At 39.7% G+C, this 22,238-nt stretch overlaps 2 protein-coding genes across 2 annotated transcripts; both read right to left on the minus strand.

The window, feature by feature from the left end:
• Positions 1 to 1,145: 1,145 nt before the first annotated feature.
• LOC111910525 (ABC transporter G family member 9) lies at positions 1,146 to 3,830 on the minus strand. Its single transcript, XM_023906361.3, has 4 exons — positions 3,732 to 3,830; positions 2,858 to 3,653; positions 2,299 to 2,621; positions 1,146 to 2,176 (listed from the first exon to the last, which is right to left on the minus strand). The coding sequence occupies exons 1-4, from the start codon at positions 3,828 to 3,830 to the stop codon at positions 1,526 to 1,528; spliced, it is 1,869 nt and encodes a 622-aa protein (XP_023762129.1). The 3' UTR covers positions 1,146 to 1,525.
• A 4,134-nt stretch (positions 3,831 to 7,964) lies between these two features.
• On the minus strand, positions 7,965 to 9,619 carry LOC111910526 (ABC transporter G family member 9). Its single transcript, XM_023906362.3, has 3 exons — positions 9,521 to 9,619; positions 8,646 to 9,441; positions 7,965 to 8,144 (listed from the first exon to the last, which is right to left on the minus strand). The coding sequence occupies exons 1-3, from the start codon at positions 9,617 to 9,619 to the stop codon at positions 8,107 to 8,109; spliced, it is 933 nt and encodes a 310-aa protein (XP_023762130.1). The 3' UTR covers positions 7,965 to 8,106.
• Between the last annotated feature and the right edge of the window lie 12,619 nt (positions 9,620 to 22,238).

The raw sequence follows: 22,238 nt of genomic DNA on the forward strand, positions 1-22,238 counted from the left end.
CAAAGTTGATTGTTAAGTGAGTTGAATAGTATGAAGTTTATAAAAGTTGAAGGGGTAAGTTAATATTTTTTATAATTATATGAATATCTACTCATCAAACAGGAATTGAATCTTTTAACGGTTCTTATTTAAAAGACATACACATAGTGAAATTAAGGGTTTAGATATTCGGCCACCCCATTCTCTTTTTTTATCCCCTCTCCTATTGATTGAATGTTATATATATATATATATATATATATATATATATATAACAAATATTATTATAAATAAAAAACAATCGTAAATACTTAATCAACGTTGCAATTAAATTCTCAAACATTAAAACTAAAACAATAATAATTATATACATATTTAATCATTAAAACTAGAACGATAATAACTATTATACATATTTAGTCGATCAATATGTAGGGTAACCCATTCTATTGCACATAGACATTTGCAATGAATTCATTGTGGCGTACGTGTAATTGAGTTCTCTTTCTTCATGCGTAAAAAATAATAGAGTTATTTTTTTTAATTTGTAAAAGTTATAAGCGAAGTAATGTTTTATTATTTCAAATTGCAAGTTATAAAAAAAGTGATGAATTATTTTTTAAATTTTATAAAAGTTATAAATTAAGTGATATGTTATTCTTTTAAGTTGGAAGTTATAAAAAAATGATATAATTATTTGATAAATGGGTATAAATAAATGGGTTGGTGGGTCATATATGGGTTTATGTTTCAAACCCACCAACCCGTGACCCGCCAACTCGTGACCTGTATATTTAAATGGGTCGTGTTTGGGTTGGCATATTTTGACCCGCCAACCCGCGACACGTCAACCCAAATACGACACGATTGTCAGACCTAAGAATAACAGGATCCAGAAATTAAACATATGACATGTAAAATTATGAAATTTCTTTCTAATTTTCTTTCTATTCACTTAAAATTATGACAAGATTTTTTAATTTTATAAATATGACACTTGTCATCGGAATCACCGGAAATATAAATATAGAAAGAAAAGGTAAAAAGATATTTAATTTCTCGTACACATACACATACGAGGGTTAATCGAATCCATGGGCTCGTTTCCTCTCGCAAATCCTGAATCCAACGGAATCGTCATCACGAAATCGCAAATCCTAATTCGATTGCTTCTCTAGTCGATCGAGGAAAGCGCAATCGATCAAAGTCGAGAGGTGAAGGTTTTAGGGCTGCGAAAGCTTAGTGATGTGATCGACATCATCGTGAGGCAATCGGCTTCGGATTGGCTCCGCCACCTGCGTGAACATCACGGCAGCTTTGAATATCTGTAAGTGTATGTTTTGGCTATGAATTATGTTGGATATGAGCATAGCAATTTGCACTCGAAGTCTTGAACACTATCAAATTTTCCCCTTTCTTCCTGTTCGTATCAAATTGAGAACTGTAAGGTTGAATTTATTATAGTACTTTTAGATTACGATTAATCACCTCTTCATTCTCTTTCACTCGGTTCTTTTTTGATTCATTCATATAAATTCTCAGTTTGTTATTTAGGCACACCAATCCTCATGAGAGCCAAATACGCAACAACCCGATATAACACCAGCATCAGTGCCAAAGCCACAACCGATAGCACTTGCCCATCAAGCCCAACGCTCTTAATAGCCGGAAAATCCTCAACCAAACACGTCAAGTTACCACATTTGTAAGTCTGCCCATGCTCATATTGTGAAGCTATCAACAACTTGTAAGTATGTTGACTGATGGATATGTATTTGATCCAAGATATGAAATCAGGCACATGTTGAACATAGTATCCACCTGCTAGTGTGAATGATAACATGATCACAGATCCCATAATGGTGGCTGATTTTTGGTTCATAACTAGTGCTCCTACGGCTAACCCTAGCCCTTGTGATGCCAACACGCTAAAAAGAAGTGTGAATAGCGCATACAAAAAACTTCCAAAATCTGATTTGAGCCCAGCCATCCAGTAGGTTATGATGCAAAACAATGTTGGTAGAACTAACTCCATAGGAAGATCTCCTATTGTTCTTGATATAAAATAAGATGAAAGTCTATACATTCCTGAAGATCGTTCTTTTCCTAGCATTTGCCTTTCTTGAGGGAATGTGAAAATTGCTTGAAATAAAGGAAAGAACCCCCAGAATCCAGTGTAAAAGAAGAGCAATCCTGACTGCATAGTTTTCGATTAAGAAACATGTTAGATTATTATTATTATTATTATTATTATTATTATTATTATTATTTATAAGTTAAAAGTGATGACAAACAAGAGTATATATTTATATTTTATACCTGATCTTGTAAGTGAGCCTTATCAGATTGCCACCATAGCAAACCACAAAGGAATGACACAGCTATAACCTGACCGATCTTGAGAGTGGAAAAGAATTCATGTTTCCTTTCTTTAACACCTCTTTTGAGTAAAACCATGACTTGTTGCAACCAAGTCGTGCTCCATCGTTCATGCTTCTTGTTGTCTAAAACATCGTTCTCATCATCATTGAATTCTACTACTTCAGCTTTTAATTTCTCATCAAGATTCGACTTATAAGCCAAAACCAACTTCTGCTTCACCGCATTTTGATCCCCATAACTTGAATTATCCGGCGATATCCCTAAAATATTAACAACATTTGTAGTAACTATGCAAATTCTTTAAAAAAAAAAAAAAAAAAAAAAAAAAAAAGGTAATGTGTATGTTCAACACCAATGGTCAAGAGACAGTTACGTTCAGAACATGAACTTGCCAGGTTCTGAACCTGAACTAAAATGTCATGACTAAAATGTCATGTCAGGTTCAGAACCTGGCAACCTGCCAGTAGAACTTGAACAATATTTTCAATTTTTATACCATTTGCAAGATCTAGCAAAAAGTCGGAAGGATTCATGGTGACCGATGGCGAAAATCCAATAGTGTTAAAATAATCCATAACTTCCGATCCTTTACCAAAAAACAACGAATTCCCTTCCGATAACAACACCACCTTATGAAACATGTAAAAAAGCCTACTTGAAGGTTGATGAATCGTCATAACAATTGTTCTTCCACCTCTTGCTAATTCCCATAAAGTCAAAGCAATCCTTTGAGCAGTTGTTGAATCAAGCCCAGATGTCGGCTCATCCAAGAACAACAAACTAGGGTTTATAAGCATTTCTTGCCCGATACTAACTCTTTTTCTCTCTCCACCCGACACCCCTCTTAAATTCGGCCCACCGATGATAATATTCTTGCATCTTGTTAACCTAAGTTGGTCGATCACCGCTTCCGCATGCGTGATCTTTTCTTGAGTTGTGAGCTTTTTAGGCAAGCGGAGTAAGGCGGTGAAAACAAGGGTTTCGGTGACTGTTAAATGAGGATATAGAATGTCATCTTGAGTGACAAAACCGGTGTACCGCTTCATGATACTTGAAAACGGTTTGCCATTGTAGGTGATGGTCCCGTCTAGCTTGCCACCTAGGCGGCCACCTAATGCGGTTAAAAGGGTAGTTTTTCCACATCCGGATGGCCCTAACATGGCTAACATTTCTCCGGGCAACACCATGCCGGTTATTCCTTTGAGTATCTGTTTCTCTGTAGGCTCGTGGTTTTTCTTTCTTTTTATCCATCCTTGTTTCTTGTTTTTGATGGTGTAAACCACTTCTTGAAACTGTTCAATTAAATAATCGGAATAATAAGTTTATAACATATAAACACTTTTTTTTTCGAAAAAGGATGAAAAATGAACCTTTAGTGTAACCGGATGATCGACTTTGTTGAAGATTGATGGAGGGGATGAGGTTTGAGCTGATGATTGAGCCTCTATATCTACCATTTGGGTTGCCATTTGAATATTTTTTTTCCTAATTCTGATTTACAAATAAAAAAATGGTATATGTTGTTATTTACATACATACATACATGTGATTCGTTAATTGTATGTTGGTGTATTATATAGTAAGAGAACCGAATTAAGGTGAAATAAAAGTCATGCAATAGAGGTGTGCGGGTTTATGGCACATACCCTTGATTTGGTGTAAGAGAATAGAGATGGAGAAGGAAGTCATGCAATAGACATGTGCGTTTATGATGTGTTCCCATGTATTTGGGATGATTTGGTGTGATAGTTTGTGTTGGGTGAAATATTTGTTTGTGTAAACAAAATGTTTTTTTTTTGAAAGAGAATGTTTGTTTGTATTTGATTCAGCAATGTTTTTTTTTTAAATGACATTCAGTGTCACGTTTTTGTTATGATCAAATGTGTAACATTTTATTTGTAACTTGTTTAACGGATTGAAATATGAATGAATATTCTGTTAAGGTAAGTTGCATAAATTGGGAAAAGATAAAAACGAAATATGATTGCATAAATTATTGGTTAACAAAGTGAAAGATTGTTGTTGTGTAAGTATTTGAAAATGGTAAACCGTGTCCATGTCACAAGACCCATCACATTGGGTGTAAATCATAGAACAAAATTAGCAATACTTTGCCTTTGGGTATGTACAACTTTGAATCATGGACCTCCTTTATAGAATTTCACATGTATACTCCAGTTCTCATCTCAGCTCAGGGGTAAAATTAAAATCATCTTGTCGTTATTGTGGTTTTTTTAGAACTTATCTTTTTATGTTCCAAATTTTTATGATAGTTTTGGATTTTAATGTGTTTAGGCTCTAGTTATTGATCTTCTGGATGGTGCTCAAGAAAGAGTTACTAATTCATTGTCATTGCTGATGCCATTCTGATTGATGTTTCAAGCTAGTAAAGTTCATTGCTAAATTTGGTGATTAGTCATTGTTCATTTCTATTCTTGGTATGTTGTTTTTTGTTTGGATTTTATTGGTATAAATCTCAAAATCCTGCTAATTGTCTTCTAATGGTGCTTTGTATTAGTTCTTTTTTATTTTATTTTTAAATATTTAATATATTAATAAGTAATAAAAAAATTATATATAATATATGTGATGCGGTGCAGTTTTTATTTTTATTTATTTATTTTTTTTGCGGTTTTTGAAAACTAAAAGCTGTACCGCACTGCAAGTTTGTAGTTTTTGAAAAACAGAAAATCTCACCATCGTTTCCGTTGCAGTTTCGGTTTATTGGTTGCGGCTTATGTGGTTTTTTCAGGTTTTTAGTTGCGGTACGGTTGGAAATGTTGAACATAGTCGGGAATCGGTAAGGCTTGGTATACACGACATGAGGGTCTCGTAGTGAGGAAGGAGATGGTTGACTTTCGTGGTGTATACCATGAAAGACCATAGCCAATAGCTTCTCTTCCTCTCTCTTTCTCTCATTTCGTTGCAAGTACACCACCAATGGTGTAATGGTGTGGAAGGAGATGACGATGTGGTGGAGTTGTTTGGCGTGTCCTCATACCCGATGGCCTAATAGAAGCTACTTAGAAGTTGTTTGATAGTTGTTAGCTAGGTTAGAGCTGACTGAGCTAGAAGCCGATTGGGTTAGAAGTTATGAATTAACTTCTGATTGAAACTTGATATTTGATTTTGCATCCGATTGGTAGTGCAAAATAACTATATTTTTTATAATAATTTCTTTATGATTTACCATTTAACTTATAACATTATAAAAATATACAAAGTTATTGGTTTGATATAAAAACATTCTCGATTAGCCACACCCATCATCCTCTCGCAACTATTACCACCTTCTTTGAAGGTTAACAACTATGCAACATACAACAGTTAGTACCTAAATTAAACCGAAATCAGTCCCAATCTATGCATCAACCCACTAATATTAATAACCAAACTATATGTATCACTTACAGTTAGGGCCGGCAATTCTTGACACGACACGCGACACGATCCGTGACACGACACGAAATAAATGGGTTTGAGCTGAGTTTTTCAACCCGCCAACCCGTTTATTAAACGGGTCATATATGGGTTTCTCAAAAAATAAATGGGTTGACCTGCCAACCCGTTTATATTCTTAATAAAAAAAATTATTTTATTTTTAAATGTATTTATGTATCAACTATTAATATTTAATAAGTTTTATATAATATATACCATTGATTAGACCATTTGACTGTTTTGATATTTTGACTCGTGGTGGATGGTCTAAGGTTATAAGTCGTAACCTATAAGGCTAAGTCTGTAACATGTTTCTATGAATGTTTTTAATTTTCATTTGGATGTTTAAAACTTAAATGTCTAAAATTCGGACCCACGAACCCGCCAACCTGTAACCCGTAAAAATAAATGGGTTGGTGGGTCATATATGAGTTTATGTTCCAAACTCGCCAACCCGTTACCCGACAACCCGTGACCTGTATATTTAAATGGGTCGTGTTTGGGTTGACATATTTTGACCCGCCAACCTGCGACACGCCAACCCGAACACGACACGATTGCCAGACCTACTTACAGGAAATCACAATTATACTTGTGAATGATTCATAAACCGGAAACTTTCATCTTATATGTAATTAATGTTAAAAGACTAATTCAAAGCTAAGAAGATTAGAAGATTGGAGTGGGAATTGATTCACCTTTAGGTAGACTTATAGTCATATGTTGAGTGTTATCTCTTGTGTACGTATGTATATTTGTTTAAATAATAAACCAAACAAACATAATCTTGTTGTTTTTTTAACAGTTGGTTAGTGGTTAGAACAACAATTAAACTTATCAATCTAGAACTCAAACTTTAGTCATTTAAGCTTAACGAACTCCAAGGCACTTTAAAGTCCAAATTCAAAGAGTATCCGCCATTCAAGCATTAATACTTATGAAATCCTAAGAAAATTTTCCAAAATATGATTCGTTTAAAAATGTGCAATAGAAAACAGTGATTTTGTGAAATTAGTTAATTGAGTGAAAACAGAAGGATAAGAAGAAACCAATAGAATTAGAACAAATTGACAAGCAGTCGATAGCAATCAACAAAGTTGAAAGCGATTTTGATTTTGTGAAATTGACTCAGTCAATAGCCAACATCTTGTTATTAAAAATTAAAAAAAAAACAAACAAACAAACAAACAAACTCACCTAAGGAAGACGACGGCGCGGAGGAGGAATTCGACAGCATCGTCGGCGTTGCTGAAACAGCGAACGGAGTGCCTAAGCGATGGTGGCCGGTCTCGTTTCAACGGCCATTTGAGGAAGAAGGATGGAGTGTAAATGTTATCCGGGTATTAAAGGGCTTTGGTGGCTAAGGAAGAAGATGGTTGTGATGTTGATCAAAGGGAAAAAGGAGCAGATGATGGAAATGATCTAATCCAACACTTTTTTTTCTTGGACTGAGTCGGAGGATTTCAAAAGGTTGTGGATCTAGTTAGAGGCTATATTTGATAGCATCAAACACACAAGAATTAGATCATGTCAGCAAAAACTTTTTACTGGACTATGTCAGAATTAAAAGACAATCAAACAACCCTGCAAACATTGTACATTATTGTTGGAATTGTTTTATATCAACATTTTAATTTACTATCAAATATTATTTATAGCTCATGAGAATGATATATTTATTTTCAACAACATACTTTCTCTCACTTCAATTTTATTAAGAGAACAATGATAAAGTTCTATGTGGTTTGCTATTCTACTTAGAGTTTAAGAAGTTTTCAAATAAAAAATGCCTTTTTTTTAGAATGTTTTATTATAGTTTGGTCTCGTAACTTAAACCGTTAGTGTTATTATGTTGAGTGATGCTAATATGACTCTTTTACTTTCATTTTGTATTTCTTTTATGTAACTGAGTGAGCTCAATTTTTGTCCCACCTTTTCAAGAACATCCCTAAATCTATGCCCCTTTGTATTCGTTTAATTGCCTATGTTGTCATCGATGATTGTATGGTTCATATCAAATCTATAAAATATTTGTAGGGTTCTCTTTAGAAAAAAATAAAATCGAACGATGAAATGGAAAGATATGATAACATTATTGTAACGACCCAATTTTCACGACCAAAAATTTCATTTTTGTTTAAGTAATTTGCACAACATTTGTATCAAAATATCAATCGATCATATCATTTAATAAAATCATGTCTCGTATCTGAAAACCGAATCGTAAAAACATAATAATGTTAGAGTACAAATCCCAGAATAACTCATAGTGTGGAAAACAAAGAGTGTGCGTATGATGTGCCGCTACCGCGCCAGCTCCTTCCCCTTCGCTGAAGAGGTACCTGAAACCAAAACTGTAAACTGTAAACATGAAGCTTAGTGAGTTCCCCCATTGTACCACATACCATACAATCACATAGCATACATAATGTCGGGCAATTCTGGGGTGCCCGACCTACCCGGTATGTCCATTCTGGGGTGCCGACCTACCCGTGTCAAGCTATTCTGGGGTGCTGACCTACCCGTCGGTCCTAACAACCGACCCTCGGGGACTAATCCACCCCTATTGTTGCTATCACATATATCATAACATGAACATACTATCAGACATATTTGGGGTGTCCGAACTACCCTTCGGTCCTAACATATATCATAACATGAACATAATGTGTATGTTCAACACCAACGGTCAAGGGACAGTTACGTTCAGAAAATGAACTTGTCAGGTTCTGAACCTGAACTGAAATGTCATGCCAGGTTCAGAACCTGGCAATATGCCAATATGTTCTTTGTTGGACTCCTATCCTAGGGTTGTAATGAAACAATATTTTCAATGTTTATACCATTTGCAAGATCTAGCAAAAAGTCGGAAGGATTCATGGCGACCGATGGCGAAAATCCAATACTGTTAAAATAATCCATAACTTCCGATCCTTTACCAAAAAACAACGAATTCCCTTCCGATAACAACAACACCTTATGAAACATGTAAAAAAGCCTACTTGAAGGTTGATGAATCGTCATAACAATTGTTCTTCCGCCTCTTGCTAACTCCCATAAAGTCAAAGCAATCCTTTGAGCAGTTGTTGAATCAAGCCCAGATGTTGGCTCATCCAAGAACAACAAACTAGGGTTTATAAGCATTTCTTGCCCGATACTAACTCTTTTTCTCTCTCCACCCGACACCCCTCTTAAATTCGGCCCACCGATGATAATATTCTTGCATCTTGTTAACCTAAGTTGGTCGATCACCGCTTCCGCATGCGTGATCTTTTCTTGAGTTGTGAGCTTTTTAGGCAAGCGGAGTAAGGCAATGAAAACAAGGGTTTCGGTGACTGTTAAATGAGGATATAGAATGTCATCTTGAGTGACAAAACCGGTGTACCGCTTCATGATACTTGAAAACGGTTTGCCATTGTAGGTGATGGTCCCGTCTAGCTTGCCACCTAGGCGGCCACCTAATGCGGTTAAAAGGGTAGTTTTTCCACATCCGGATGGCCCTAACATGGCTAACATTTCTCCGGGCAACACCATGCCGGTTATTCCTTTGAGTATATGTTTCTCTGTAGGCTCGTGGTTTTTCTTTCTTTTTATCCATCCTTGTTTCTTGTTTTTGATGGTGTAAACCACTTCTTGAAACTGTTCAATTAAATAATCGGAATAATAAGTTTATAACATATAAACACTTTTTTTTTTCGAAAAAGGATGAAAAGTGAACCTTTAGTGTAACCGGATGATCGACTTTGTTGAAGATTGATGGAGGGGATGAGGTTTGAGCTGATGATTGAGCCTCTATATCTACCATTTGGGTTGCCATTTGAATATTTTTTTTCCTAATTCTGATTTACAAATAAAAAAATGGTATATGTTGTTATTTACATACATACATACATGTGATTCGTTAATTGTATGTTGGTGTATTATATAGTAAGAGAACCGAATTAAGGTGAAATAAAAGTCATGCAATAGAGGTGTGCGGGTTTATGGCACATACCCTTGATTTGGTGTAAGAGAATAGAGATGGAGAAGGAAGTCATGCAATAGACATGTGCGTTTATGATGTGTTCCCATGTATTTGGGAGGATTTGGTGTGATAGTTTGTGTTGGGTGAAATATTTGTTTGTGTAAACAAAATGTTTTTTTTTTTTTGAAAGAGAATGTTTGTTTGTATTTGATTCAGCAATGTTTTTTTTTTAAATGACATTCAGTGTCACGTTTTTGTTATGATCAAATGTGTAACATTTTATTTGTAACTTGTTTAACGGATTGAAATATGAATGAATAATCTGTCAAGGTAAGTTGCATAAACTGGGAAAAGATAAAAACGAAATACGATTGCATAAATTATTGGTTAACAAAGTGAAAGATTGTTGTTGTGTAAGTATTTGAAAATGGTAAACCGTGTCCATGTCACAAGACCCATCACATTGGGTGTAAATCATAGAACAAAATTAGCAATACTTTGCCTTTGGGTATGTACAGCTTTGAATCATGGACCTCCTTTATAGAATTTCACATGTATACTCCAATTCTCATCTCAGCTCAGGGGTAAAATTAAAATCATCTTGTCGTTATTGTGGTTTTTTTAGAACTTATCTTTTTATGTTCCAAATTTTTATGATAGTTTTGGATTTTAATGTGTTTAGGCTCTAGTTATTGATCTTCTGGATGGTGCTCAAGAAAGAGTTACTAATTCATTGTCATTGCTGATGCCATTCTGATTGATGTTTCAAGCTAGTAAAGTTCATTGCTAAATTTGGTGATTAGTCATTGTTCATTTCTATTCTTGGTATGTTGTTTTTTGTTTGGATTTTATTGGTATAAATCTCAAAATCCTGCTAATTGTCTTCTAATGGTGCTTTGTATTAGTTCTTTTTTATTTTATTTTTAAATATTTAATATATTAATAAGTAATAAAAAAATTATATATAATATATGTGATGCGGTGCAGTTTTTATTTTTTTATTTTTTGCGGTTTTTGAAAACTAAAAACTGTACCGCACTGCAAGTTTGTAGTTTTTGAAAAACAGAAAATCTCACCATCGTTTCCGTTGCAGTTTCGGTTTATTGGTTGCGGCTTATGTGGTTTTTTCAGGTTTTTAGTTGCGGTACGGTTGGAAATGTTGAACATAGTCGGGAATCGGTAAGGCTTGGTATACACGACATGAGGGTCTCGTAGTGAGGAAGGAGATGGTTGACTTTCGTGGTGTATACCATGAAAGACCATAGCCAATAGCTTCTCTTCCTCACTCTTTCTCTCATTTCGTTGCAAGTACGCCACCAATGGTGTAATGGTGTGGAAGGAGATGACGATGTGGTGGAGCTGTTTGGCGTGTCCTCATACCCGATGGCCTAATAGAAGCTACTTAGAAGTTGTTTGATAGTTGTTAGTTAGGTTAGAGCTGACTGAGCTAAAAGCCAATTGGGTTAGAAGTTATGAGTTAACTTCTAATTGAAACTTGATGTTTGATTTTGCATCTGATTGGTAGTGCAAAATAACTATATTATCCTTAGACAACATTTTTTATAATAATTTCTTTATGATTTACCATTTAACTTATAACATTATAAAAATATACAAAGTTATTGGTTTGATATAAAAACATTCTCGATTAGCCACACCCATCATCCTCTCGCAACTATTGCCACCTTCTTTGAAGGTTAACAACTATGCAACATACAACAGTTAGTACCTAAATTAAACCAAAATCAGTCCCAATCTATGCATCAACCCACTAATATTAATAACCAAACTATATGTATCACTTACAGTTAGGGCCGGCAATTCTTGACACGACACGCGACACGACCCGTGACACGACACGAAATAAATGGGTTTGAGCTGAGTTTTTCAACCCGCTAACCCGCCAACCCGTTTATTAAACGGATCATATATGGGTTTCTCAAAAAATAAACGGGTTGACCTGCCAACCCGTTTATATTCTTAATAAAAAAAGTTATTTTATTTTTAAATGTATTTATGTATCAACTATTAATATTTAATAAGTTTTATATAATATATACCATTGATTCATAGACCATTTGACTGTTTTGATATTTTGACTCGTGGTGGATAGTCTAAGGTTATAAGTCGTGACCTATAAGGCTAAGTCTGTAACATGTTTCTATGAATGTTTTTAATTTTCATTTGGATGTTTAAGACTTAAATGTCTAAAATTCGGACCCACGAACCTGCCAACCTGTAACCCGTAAAAATAAATGGGTTGGCGGGTCATATATGGGTTTATGTTCCAAAATCGCCAACCCGTGACTTGTATATTTAAATGGGTCGTGTTTGGGTTGGCATATTTTGACCCGCCAACCTGCGATACGCCAACCCGAACACGACACGATTGTCAGACCTACTTACAGTCAACTAGGAAATCACAATTATACTTGTGAATGATTCATAAACCGGAAACTTTCATCTTATATGTAATTAATGTTAAAAGACTAATTTAAAGCTAAGAAGATTAGAAGATTGGAGTGGGAATTGATTCACCTTTAGGTAGACTTATAGTCATATGTTCAGTGTTATCTCTTGTGTACATATGTATATTTGTTTAAATAATAAACCAAACAAACATAATCTTCTTGTTTTTTTAACGGTTGGTTAGTGGTTAGAAGTTAGATTCATTAAGATTATCTTCTTTGTTATGTTAAACCCAACAATTAAACTTATCAATCTAGAACTCAAACTTTAGTCATTTAAGCTTACCGAACTCCAAGGCACTTTAAAGTCCAAATTCAAAGAGTATCCGCCATTCAAGCATTAATACTTATGAAATCCTAAGAAAAATTTCCAAAATATGATTCGTTTCAAAAAGTGTAATAGAAAACAGTGATTTTGTAAAATTAGTTAATTGAGTGAAAACAGAAGGATAAGAAGAAACCAATAGAATTAGAACAAATTGACAAGCAGTCGATAGCAATCAACAAAGTTGAAAGCGATTTTGATTTTGTGAAATTGACTAGTCAATAGCCAACATCTTGTTATTAAAAAAATAAATAAATAAATAAATAAATAAAAAAACAAACTCACCTAAGGAAGACGACGGCGCGGAGGAGGAATTCGACAGCATCGTCGGTGTTGCTGAAACAGCGAACGGAGTGCCTAAGCGATGGTGGCCGGTCTCGTTTCAACGGCCATTTGAGGAAGAAGGATGGAGTGTAAATGTTATCCGGGTATTAAAGGGCTTTGGTGGCTAAGGAAGAAGATGGTTGTGATGTTATCAAAGGGAAAAAGGAGCAGATGATGGAAATGATCTAATCCAACACTTTTTTTTCTTGGACTGAGTCGAAGGATTTCGAAAGGTTGTGGATCTAGTTAGAGGCTATATTGATAGCATCAAACACACAAGAATCAGATCATGTCAGCAAAAACTTTTTACTGGACTATGTCAGAATCAAAAGACAATCAAGCAACCCCTTAACAAAGCATCACTGCAAACATTGTACATTATTGTTGGAATTGTTTTATATCAACATTTTAATTTACTATCAAATATTATTTATAGCTCATGAGAATGATATATTTATTTTCAACAACATACTTTCTCTCACTTCAATTTTATTAAGAGAACAATGATAAAGTTCTATGTGGTTTGCTATTCTACTTAGAGTTTAAGAAGTTTTCAAATAAAAAATGCCTTTTTTTAAGAATGTTTTATTATAGTTTGGTCTCGTAACTTAAACCGTTAGTGTTATTATGTTGAGTGATGCTAATATGACTCTTTTACTTTCATTTTGTATTTCTTTTATGTAACTGAGTGAGCTCAATTTTTGTCCCACCTTTTTCAAGAACATCCCTAAATCTATGCCCCTTTGTATTCGTTGAATTGCCTATGTTGTCATCGATGGTTGTATGGTTCATATCAAATCTATAAAATATTTGTAGGGTTCTCTTTAGAAAAAAATAAAATCGAACGATGAAATGGAAAGATATGATAACATTATTGTAACGACCCAATTTTCACGACCAAAAATTTCATTTTTGATGAAGTAATTTGCACAACATTTGTATCAAAATATCAATCGATCATATCATTTAATAAAAGCATGTCTCGTATCTGAAAACCGAATCGTAAAAACATAATAATGTTAGAGTACAAATCCCAGAATAACTCTTAGTGCGGAAAACAAAGAGTGTGTGTATGATGTGTCGCTACTGCGCCAGCTCCTTCCCCTTCGCTGAAGAGGTACCTGAAACCAAAACTGTAAACTGTAAGCACGAAGCTTAGTGAGTTCCCCCATTGTACCACATACCATACAATCACATAGCATACATAATGTCGAACAATTCTGGGGTGCCCGACCTACCCGGTACGTCCATTCTGGGGTGCCGACCTACCTGTGTCAAGCTATTCTGGGGTGCTGACCTACCCGTCGGTCCTAACAACCGACCCTTGGGGACTAATCCACCCCTACTGCTGCTATCACATATATCATAACATGAACATACTATCAGACATATTTGGGGTGTCCGAACTACCCTTCGGTCCTAACAACCGAACTTGGGGACTATTCCCCTCCTACTACCACTATCACATATAACATATCATGCCAGCATATAAACATTTCATCACATACTGTCAGACATATCTGGGGTGTCTGACCTACCCTTCGGTCCTAACAACCGAACTCTACTACTATCACATATAACATATCATGCCAACATATAACATATCAGGTAGTAGCAAACCTAGATGATATCACAAAGACAATCATCTAACATATAACTCCTACTGGTGGGCCGACATTGTGGCCATAGACCCACCACTACTGGAAGGTAACTCACCTCATAGTAGCTGCTGATCTGTGCGGGAATCCTCTGACTGCTGCCGCTGCTGCTCCGGAAATCCTCCGGCTATAATTCCCACAAAACACTTAGTCATACACTGCTAACTATTCTTAGGGTAAAATGATCATATTACCCCTGACCAAATCGAAGTCAAAGTCAACTTCTAGTTGACCTGACTCACCGAGTTGGCCCGCCAACTCGCCGAGCCCATATCCTTCCATTTGTCCTTATACCCGTCTCTACTCGTCGAGTTAGGCGATGATTCGACGAGTTTTCCTTCTTAATGAACATCGACTGAATCCTCATCTGACTCGCCGAGTTGTATGAACAACTCGTCGAGTTCATCTTCAACTGATACACAGGTCCTGTCCTTGACTCGCCGAGTTGTATGAACAACTCGTCGAGTTCATCTTCATCCTTAAGAAGATTGCCTTGGGCTAGCCGAGTCTGCTCATGTACTCGCCAAGTCCCATGAATTTCCAGAACAATGGTTTAGTCCATAATGTTGGGTCACTCCCCGGGACCCCCCTAAAAATTTTCCACACTCAACTGGGTCCTTATGATTGTCAACTGATATGGGACAGAAACATTGGACTCGCCGAGTCCAAGAGTGGACTCATCGAGTCGGTCACATCCTCTCACTAAATCTTCGATTTCTGATGAACAACCCTTGATCAAAAGATAGATCTATGCTTCTACAATCGATCTAGCACGTAAAGTTACAACCTTTACGTGCTTGCATGGGACTTTGAGCTCAAAATGTCATAAAACAACCTCTTACAATGCATAGGGCCTTCTTTGAGTGCAAGAGCCACTCCTTTCTACCTTGTAACCCCTCTAAGGGCCTAGATCTGAAACATCAACCCTAGCCATGCTTGCAATCATGGTTGGTGACCAAAATGGCTTAGAAAAGCCCTAAAACTCCATAAAATGGGATCTATCAAAAGAACAAACAAGGTATAGACTTTATACCTTCTTTAGACTACAAATGATGCTCAAAATCGGATCCTTCTAGCCTCTTCTTGATCCTTCAAGCTTTTCCTTCCTTCCTTGGGTCACAAAAGCACCAAAATAACTCCAAATGCCTTAGATTGCTTCAATAACGGCTAGGGTTTGCTATAGGGGTCTTCTGGGAGCAAATGGGACGAAGGAGGCCGAGTTAAGGTGTTTAAATAGGGTGCAAACCCTCGGGTTAGGTTTTTTGTCCAGACAGGGCCTGCTCGTTGCGTACGGGACCCGACTCGTCGAGTCCACTGCTTAAACCCCGCGTCTCATCCCGCTTCTACTCGGCGAGTTGGTCCTTCAACTCGCCGAGTCCAAGGCTAAAATGCAAAACATTTTAAAGAATTAATAAAAGAATACGTACCAAGAACCAGCTGCTACAAATCTCTCCCGCTTATTTTAGACTTCGTCCTCGAAGTCCGCTGCTCGATCCTGAAATAGCTCGGGGTAATGCTCCATCATCTCGCCGGCCGGCTCCTAAGTCCACTCCGACCCCTTCCGGTGCTGCCATGCACCTTCACGAGTTCTACTCTTTTGTTCCTCAAATCCTTCGACTTCTGGTCGAGGATTTCCACGGGTCGCTCAATGTAGTTCAGACTGTCATCAACCTGAATGTCTGAGGCTTCCACCAGGCACTTTCGCAACTGGAAAACATGGAAAGTGCTGTGTATCTGACTGAGTTCGGCTGGCAAATCCAGCCTATACACCACCTTGCCCACCCGGGCTATAACCCTGAACGGTCCAATGTACCTGGGGCCCAACCTGCCCCGCTTCCTGAATCGGATAACGCCTTTCCATGGCGACACCTTCAAGAGAACCATATCCCCGACCTGGAACTCCAGGTTTGATCGACGCTTATCGGCATAGCTTTTCTGCCGACTCTGAGCAGTCTGAAGCCTGCTCCGGACCTGCTGAATCTTCTCTGTCGTCTTGAGCACTACCTCAGTACTCCCCATTACCCTCTGGCCAACCTCGCCCCAACATATCGGGGTCCTGCACTTCCTCCCATATAGCATCTCGAAGGGAGGATGATCAATGCTCACATGAGAACTATTGTTATAGGAGAACTCTTCCAATGGAAGGTAGGTATCCCAACTACCTCTGAAGTCTAATACGCATGCTCGCAGCATATCCTCCAGGGTTTGGATGGTCCGCTCGCTCTGACCATCTGTATGCGGGTGAAAGGCGGTGCTAAAATGCAGACGAGTACCCAGCTCGTCATGAAACTTCCTCCAAAACCTGGAAGTGAACCGCACATCCCTATCTGAAATCACAGAACTGGCACACCATGTCGCGCCACCACCTCCCGGATATAGACGTCGGCCAACTTCTTGGCCGAGATGCTCTCCTGAATCAGGATAAAATGGGCGCTCTTGGTCAATCGATCGACGATGACCCATATCGAATCCACTCCCCACACTGTCCTGCGAAGCTTGGTGATAAAATCCATCGTGATGTCTTCCCATTTCCACAGCGGAATATCCCACGGTTGCATCTTGCCGTGAGGTCTCTGATGCTCAGCCTTGACCTTCCTACAGGTCAAGCACTGCTCCACGAGCCATGCCACATCCTGGTTCATGCAGGGCCACCAATAGTCCAGACAAAGATCCCTATACATCTTCGTCGCCCCAGGATGAATGGAGAACCGAGATTTGTGCGCCTCCTCCATCAGAACCTGGCGCACACCCCCGTGGTATGGTACCCACACCCTACGGTGTAGTGTTAGTAATCCTCGGTTGTCATAGTCGATGGAGGAAACCTGCCCCACGATCCGCTCGCTCTTCCGAAGTTCCTCCTTCATGGCCTCCTGCTGGGCCTCCCGAATCTGCTCCAACAGCGGAGTCACCACTGTCATCCTCAGGCAGATATCCCTGATCGGCGCTGCCTTGCGGCTAAGCGCGTCGGCCACCACATTGGCCTTACCTGGGTGATAAAGGACCTCGCAATCGTAATCCTTTACCATGTTCATCCACCGACGCTGCCTCATGTTTAGATTCGGCTAATCCATGAGGTACCTCAAACTCTTATGGTCCGTGTAGATGGTACAACGAACCCCATAGAGGTAATGACACCAAATCTTGAGGGAGAATACAACAGCCCCAACTCCAAATCATGTGTCGGGTAGTTCGCCTTGTGAGGCTTCAGCTGCCTCGACGCATAGGCGATGACATGCCCTCTCTGCATCAATACTGCGCCCAAACCTGAGATGGACGCATCGCAGTACACAACAAAATCCTTCATGCCCTCTGGCAGGGATAAGATTGGCGCATCGCACAATCTCTGTCTCAGTGTCTCGAACGCGGCCTGCTGCTCAGGCCCCCAACGAAAGACCACGACCTTCCTTTTTAGCCTGGTTAGAGGTGCGACTATCTTGGAGAAATCCTAGATGAATCTCCGATAGTAGCCGGCTAATCCTAGGAAACTCTGAATCTTGGATGGAGACTTTGGAACCTCCAATCTCATCACGGCCTCCACTTTGGCTGGGTCTACTGAGATCCTGTTCTGGTTGACGAGATGCCCAAGGAACTGCTCCTCGTGCAACCAGAACTCACGCTTGGAGAACTTAGCATACAAGTTCTCCCTCCTCAAAGTCTCTAGAACCTCTCGCAGATGCTCCTCGTGCTCCTCCTGCGTCTTGGAGTAAACCAAGATATCATCAATAAACACTATCACAGACCGGTCTAACATCGGTCTACACACGCGGTTCATGAGGTCCATGAACGCGGCAGGAGCATTGGTGAGCCCGAAGGGCATCACCACAAACTCGTAGTAGCCATAGCGCGTCCGAAACGCAGTCTTCTATACATCCTCCTTCTGACCCTCATCTGATGATATCCTGAACGCAGATCAATCTTGGAGAACCAAGATGCTCCCTATAGCTAGTCAAAGAGGTCATCAATCATTAGGTGTGGGTAACGGTTCTTCACCGTTACCTTGTTCAGCTCCCAGTAATCTATACACATCAGATGCGACCCGTCCTTCTTTCTTACAAACAGAATCGGGGCTCCCCAGGGAGAGCTACTCGGTCTAATGAATCCCTTGTCTAACAGCTCCTGCAGCTATGTAGACAACTCCTGCATCTTAGGAGGAGCCAACCGATACGGTGCCTTGGCTATCGGAGCCGCACCAGGGACTAGGTCGATCCTGAACTCCACCTGCCTCTCCGGAGGTATCCCTGGCGTCTCCTCGGGGAATACATCCGTAAACTTTCGCACTACTGGCACATCGCCCACTGTCGCCTTACCCGCCTCCCGGGTGTCCATGGCATAAGCGACATATCCTGCGCAACCCTGCTGAAGGTAACGCCTAGCTCTCGCTACTGAACATACTGTTGGTCCTTGTTGTGGCCTCTCACCCTGAACTACCAACTCTCCCCCACTTGGGGTCCTGATCCGAACCAGCTGCTGTGCGCAATCTATCACTGCCCCATTGGGGCTCAACCAATCCATGCCTATAATCACCTTGTTCCCTCTCAACGGAATAGGAACCAGGTCCACCAGATAATGCTCCTTGAATAATCTCAACACACAGTCTCGGAATACCGTCGATGCTCGCACCGATCGGTCATCTGCAATCTCTACCTCTAAAGGGCAATCCAACATGCCCGAAGACTCAGGAAACTTCTTGCTAAGCGCAAGAGAGAAAAATGATCGGGTAGCCCCCGAATCAAATAGTACCGACACTGGGATACCATTCACATGGAACGATCCTAAACAAATCACATACATAACATATCAAAATCACAACAGCGCATCATAAAGCATAAAGATAAGAAATCATACCCGTCACCACATCGGGTGCAGCGTGTGCCTCCTCGGTAGTCAACTGGAATGTCCAGATCCTCACCACCGGAGCCTCTGCCTTGCCCTGCCGGCCATCAGTGATCCGCAGGGTTGCTGGAGCTGGCGCCTTCATTGGCGCTGATGCTGCTGTCAACTGGGGGCAGTTGGCCTTCTTGTGGCCCCTCTGGTTGTAGTGGAAACATAGCAACTCAGACGTCTAAATAACTGGTGTAGGGGCAGTACAATCCCTGCTGAAATGCCCCGTCTTACCGCACTTGTAGCAGCCCGACGATCCCAATCTACATGCCCCCTCATGTGGCCGGCCTGCCGCATTTCCTGCAGTGGCCCGGTCCTAACTGGCCTTTCGGCCTACCGTCTGAGCCCTTGAGCTTCTTCCCTGAAGCCCTAGTCGTTTGGCCCTCCTATATCTTTCTTTTCCTGACATGCTCCAGATCAATCTCCCTCTCCCTTGCCCTGGCAATCATGGAATCCAGGGTAGGGCACACTGAAAAACTAACATGCTCCCGAATGTCGGCCTATAACATGTCGTGGTAGCGGGTCCTCCTCATATCCTCATCTCCCGCATACTGGGGCACCAGCAATGCCCTCTCCCAGAACTTGGCGGTGATCTCCGCCACAGTCTCCGTAGTCTGTCTCATGTCCAAAAACTCCCTGGCCAGATGCTGAAGCTCTACAGCTGGTGCAAACTCTGCTCGGAATCGGGTCACAAAATTTGACCATGTCATAGCCTCAACAGCCGAGGCTCCCATAGAGTCACCAACCGACTCCCACCAATCCCTAGCCCTGTCCCTCAAACACCCTGCTGCAAATCGTACCTTCGACCCCTCGGGGCAGAAGCTGGTCAGCTGTGCGGACTCAATGTCCGCAATCCATTGTCTGGAAGCAATGGGGTCCTTTGCCCCGTGGAAATATGGTGCACCACTACCCCTGAAGTCCTTAAAGGATAGTGTGCAGGATCCTGACTGGCCAGACGCCATGTCACTCCTGAACGCCATGAGGCGATCCTCCATCAGCTCGACTATCCCTTCCTTGATCGACCCGAAGATGATGGGGATCGACTCAAGGATGCCTCTGGTGATCTCTGACGCGATGAACTCGCATAGCCTCTCATCTACTGGCTCGGAACCTGATCCCGAACCCAATCCCTCTCATGAACTGCCAACTACTAGCCTCTGCCATAGTACCACCATTCTGCAAAACATAATACCAATCGTTAGTGATACCGATACATCTTGAGGGATCACATCCACTACAAGTTCCCTGGTCTTGTCTCAACCTTCCTCAATTTAGGTACGGATCCTCTGCTTTTAGTAGTACGGGGCTTGACTCCACCAATTCCCCTTTACCACTGCTGATTCTCTGCTATTCTCATTCTAGGCTTACCCTAGGGAAAATATCTAACTCCACCCCAAACCAGTCCTCAGCTGCTGAAGGCCTCCTTGTAATGCCAATTACCCATTACCTGAATACCATCACATGTGATGAGGCTCAGATAATCCTTCGAGTAACAGACTTGTCCCTACAACGGTTAGACTCAGACAAGAGCTACGCAATAGGGCCAAATCTAGCACTCTGAGATTATTCAACCCTGATCACATGTGATGTGACGTATTCACCTAATGGCTAACTCCCATCATTCAGAGTCCCACAAAGCACAAAGCAAACAACATTCGGACGTAGGAAAACTACTCAAGCAAATATGTCCTCATAATGAGAAGCTGAACTAGCATATAATGCTGAGCTCATACTACCAGGCATAATCTAAACATGCTATCCTACTACTGTCTACTCAATGATGGGTTTTGGCCATATGAACATTCCTATGTGCACATGCAAACCCTAATGCTTGGATCTAGGTTTCTCTAATTAAACATGCATTGAATCCAAGACTTCTAATGGCTAATTGAGTATAAGAACAATACAAAATCAAAGTTAGAAGCTTACCTTGAAACACTTGTTTGATCTTCTTGTTCTTGGAGCTCTAGAGTCACAAATGTCACTCCTCTAATGGCTTACAAACACCAACTAGCAAGAGGATGATTTGAGAGAGAGGAGAGGGATTAGAAATCGGCGAGGGTTTCTTTGCTTTAGCAGAGGTGCCGATTTCCCTTGCCCTAGGGGTCTATTTATACTTGTAAGGCTCCTAGGGTTTCACCCTTAAACCCTAGTTGGATAATCTTTCCTTAAAGCAATCCAAATCCTTTCCATGATAAGTCCTTGGACGATTTGTGGCTTGTCCCAAGCCCTAGAAATCGTCCAACCCTATCCAAGAAGGATTTACAGCCCAAAGTGTAACTATCAAACAATTGACAGTTTATACCCTCTTATTTAATTAATCTCTTTAAGTCACCAAATTAGTTCTAATTAATCTATGACTTATATTAATCAAATAATAATATTATTATTCATTATATTATTCTCATAATATATTAATAATATTTATTCTCTCATAATAATTCATCCTGTCAAGTTGCTATGCTGAAGGCAACCCAAAAGGACCATGCATAATCGGGTCAAATACTTGCCTAATATAGTTGCAGCCTTAGACACTATTCCAACACTCAATACTAGCATGCAATTCTCATAAGCTGAGGCACATAAAGCAGGCACATAAGGCATCATTCCTAGATCCTTAGTCCTATTCTAGCATGTTGTTCTACTGAAACTGATAAACATACGATAACTGGTATGGGTGCTATGGGGAATACTTACTTGAGCTCGGTTGGTTGCGCACATCACACACTTGTTCCTTCTCAAAAATCTTTTAACTTAGCTTTTAGAAAGTCATTTTCCCTATAAAAAATCTTTTAATCCCTTGTTTTGAGTCAAGA

This window comes from Lactuca sativa, chromosome 5, assembly GCF_002870075.4.
Source record: "Lactuca sativa cultivar Salinas chromosome 5, Lsat_Salinas_v11, whole genome shotgun sequence".
Taxonomy (NCBI): domain Eukaryota; kingdom Viridiplantae; phylum Streptophyta; class Magnoliopsida; order Asterales; family Asteraceae; genus Lactuca; species Lactuca sativa.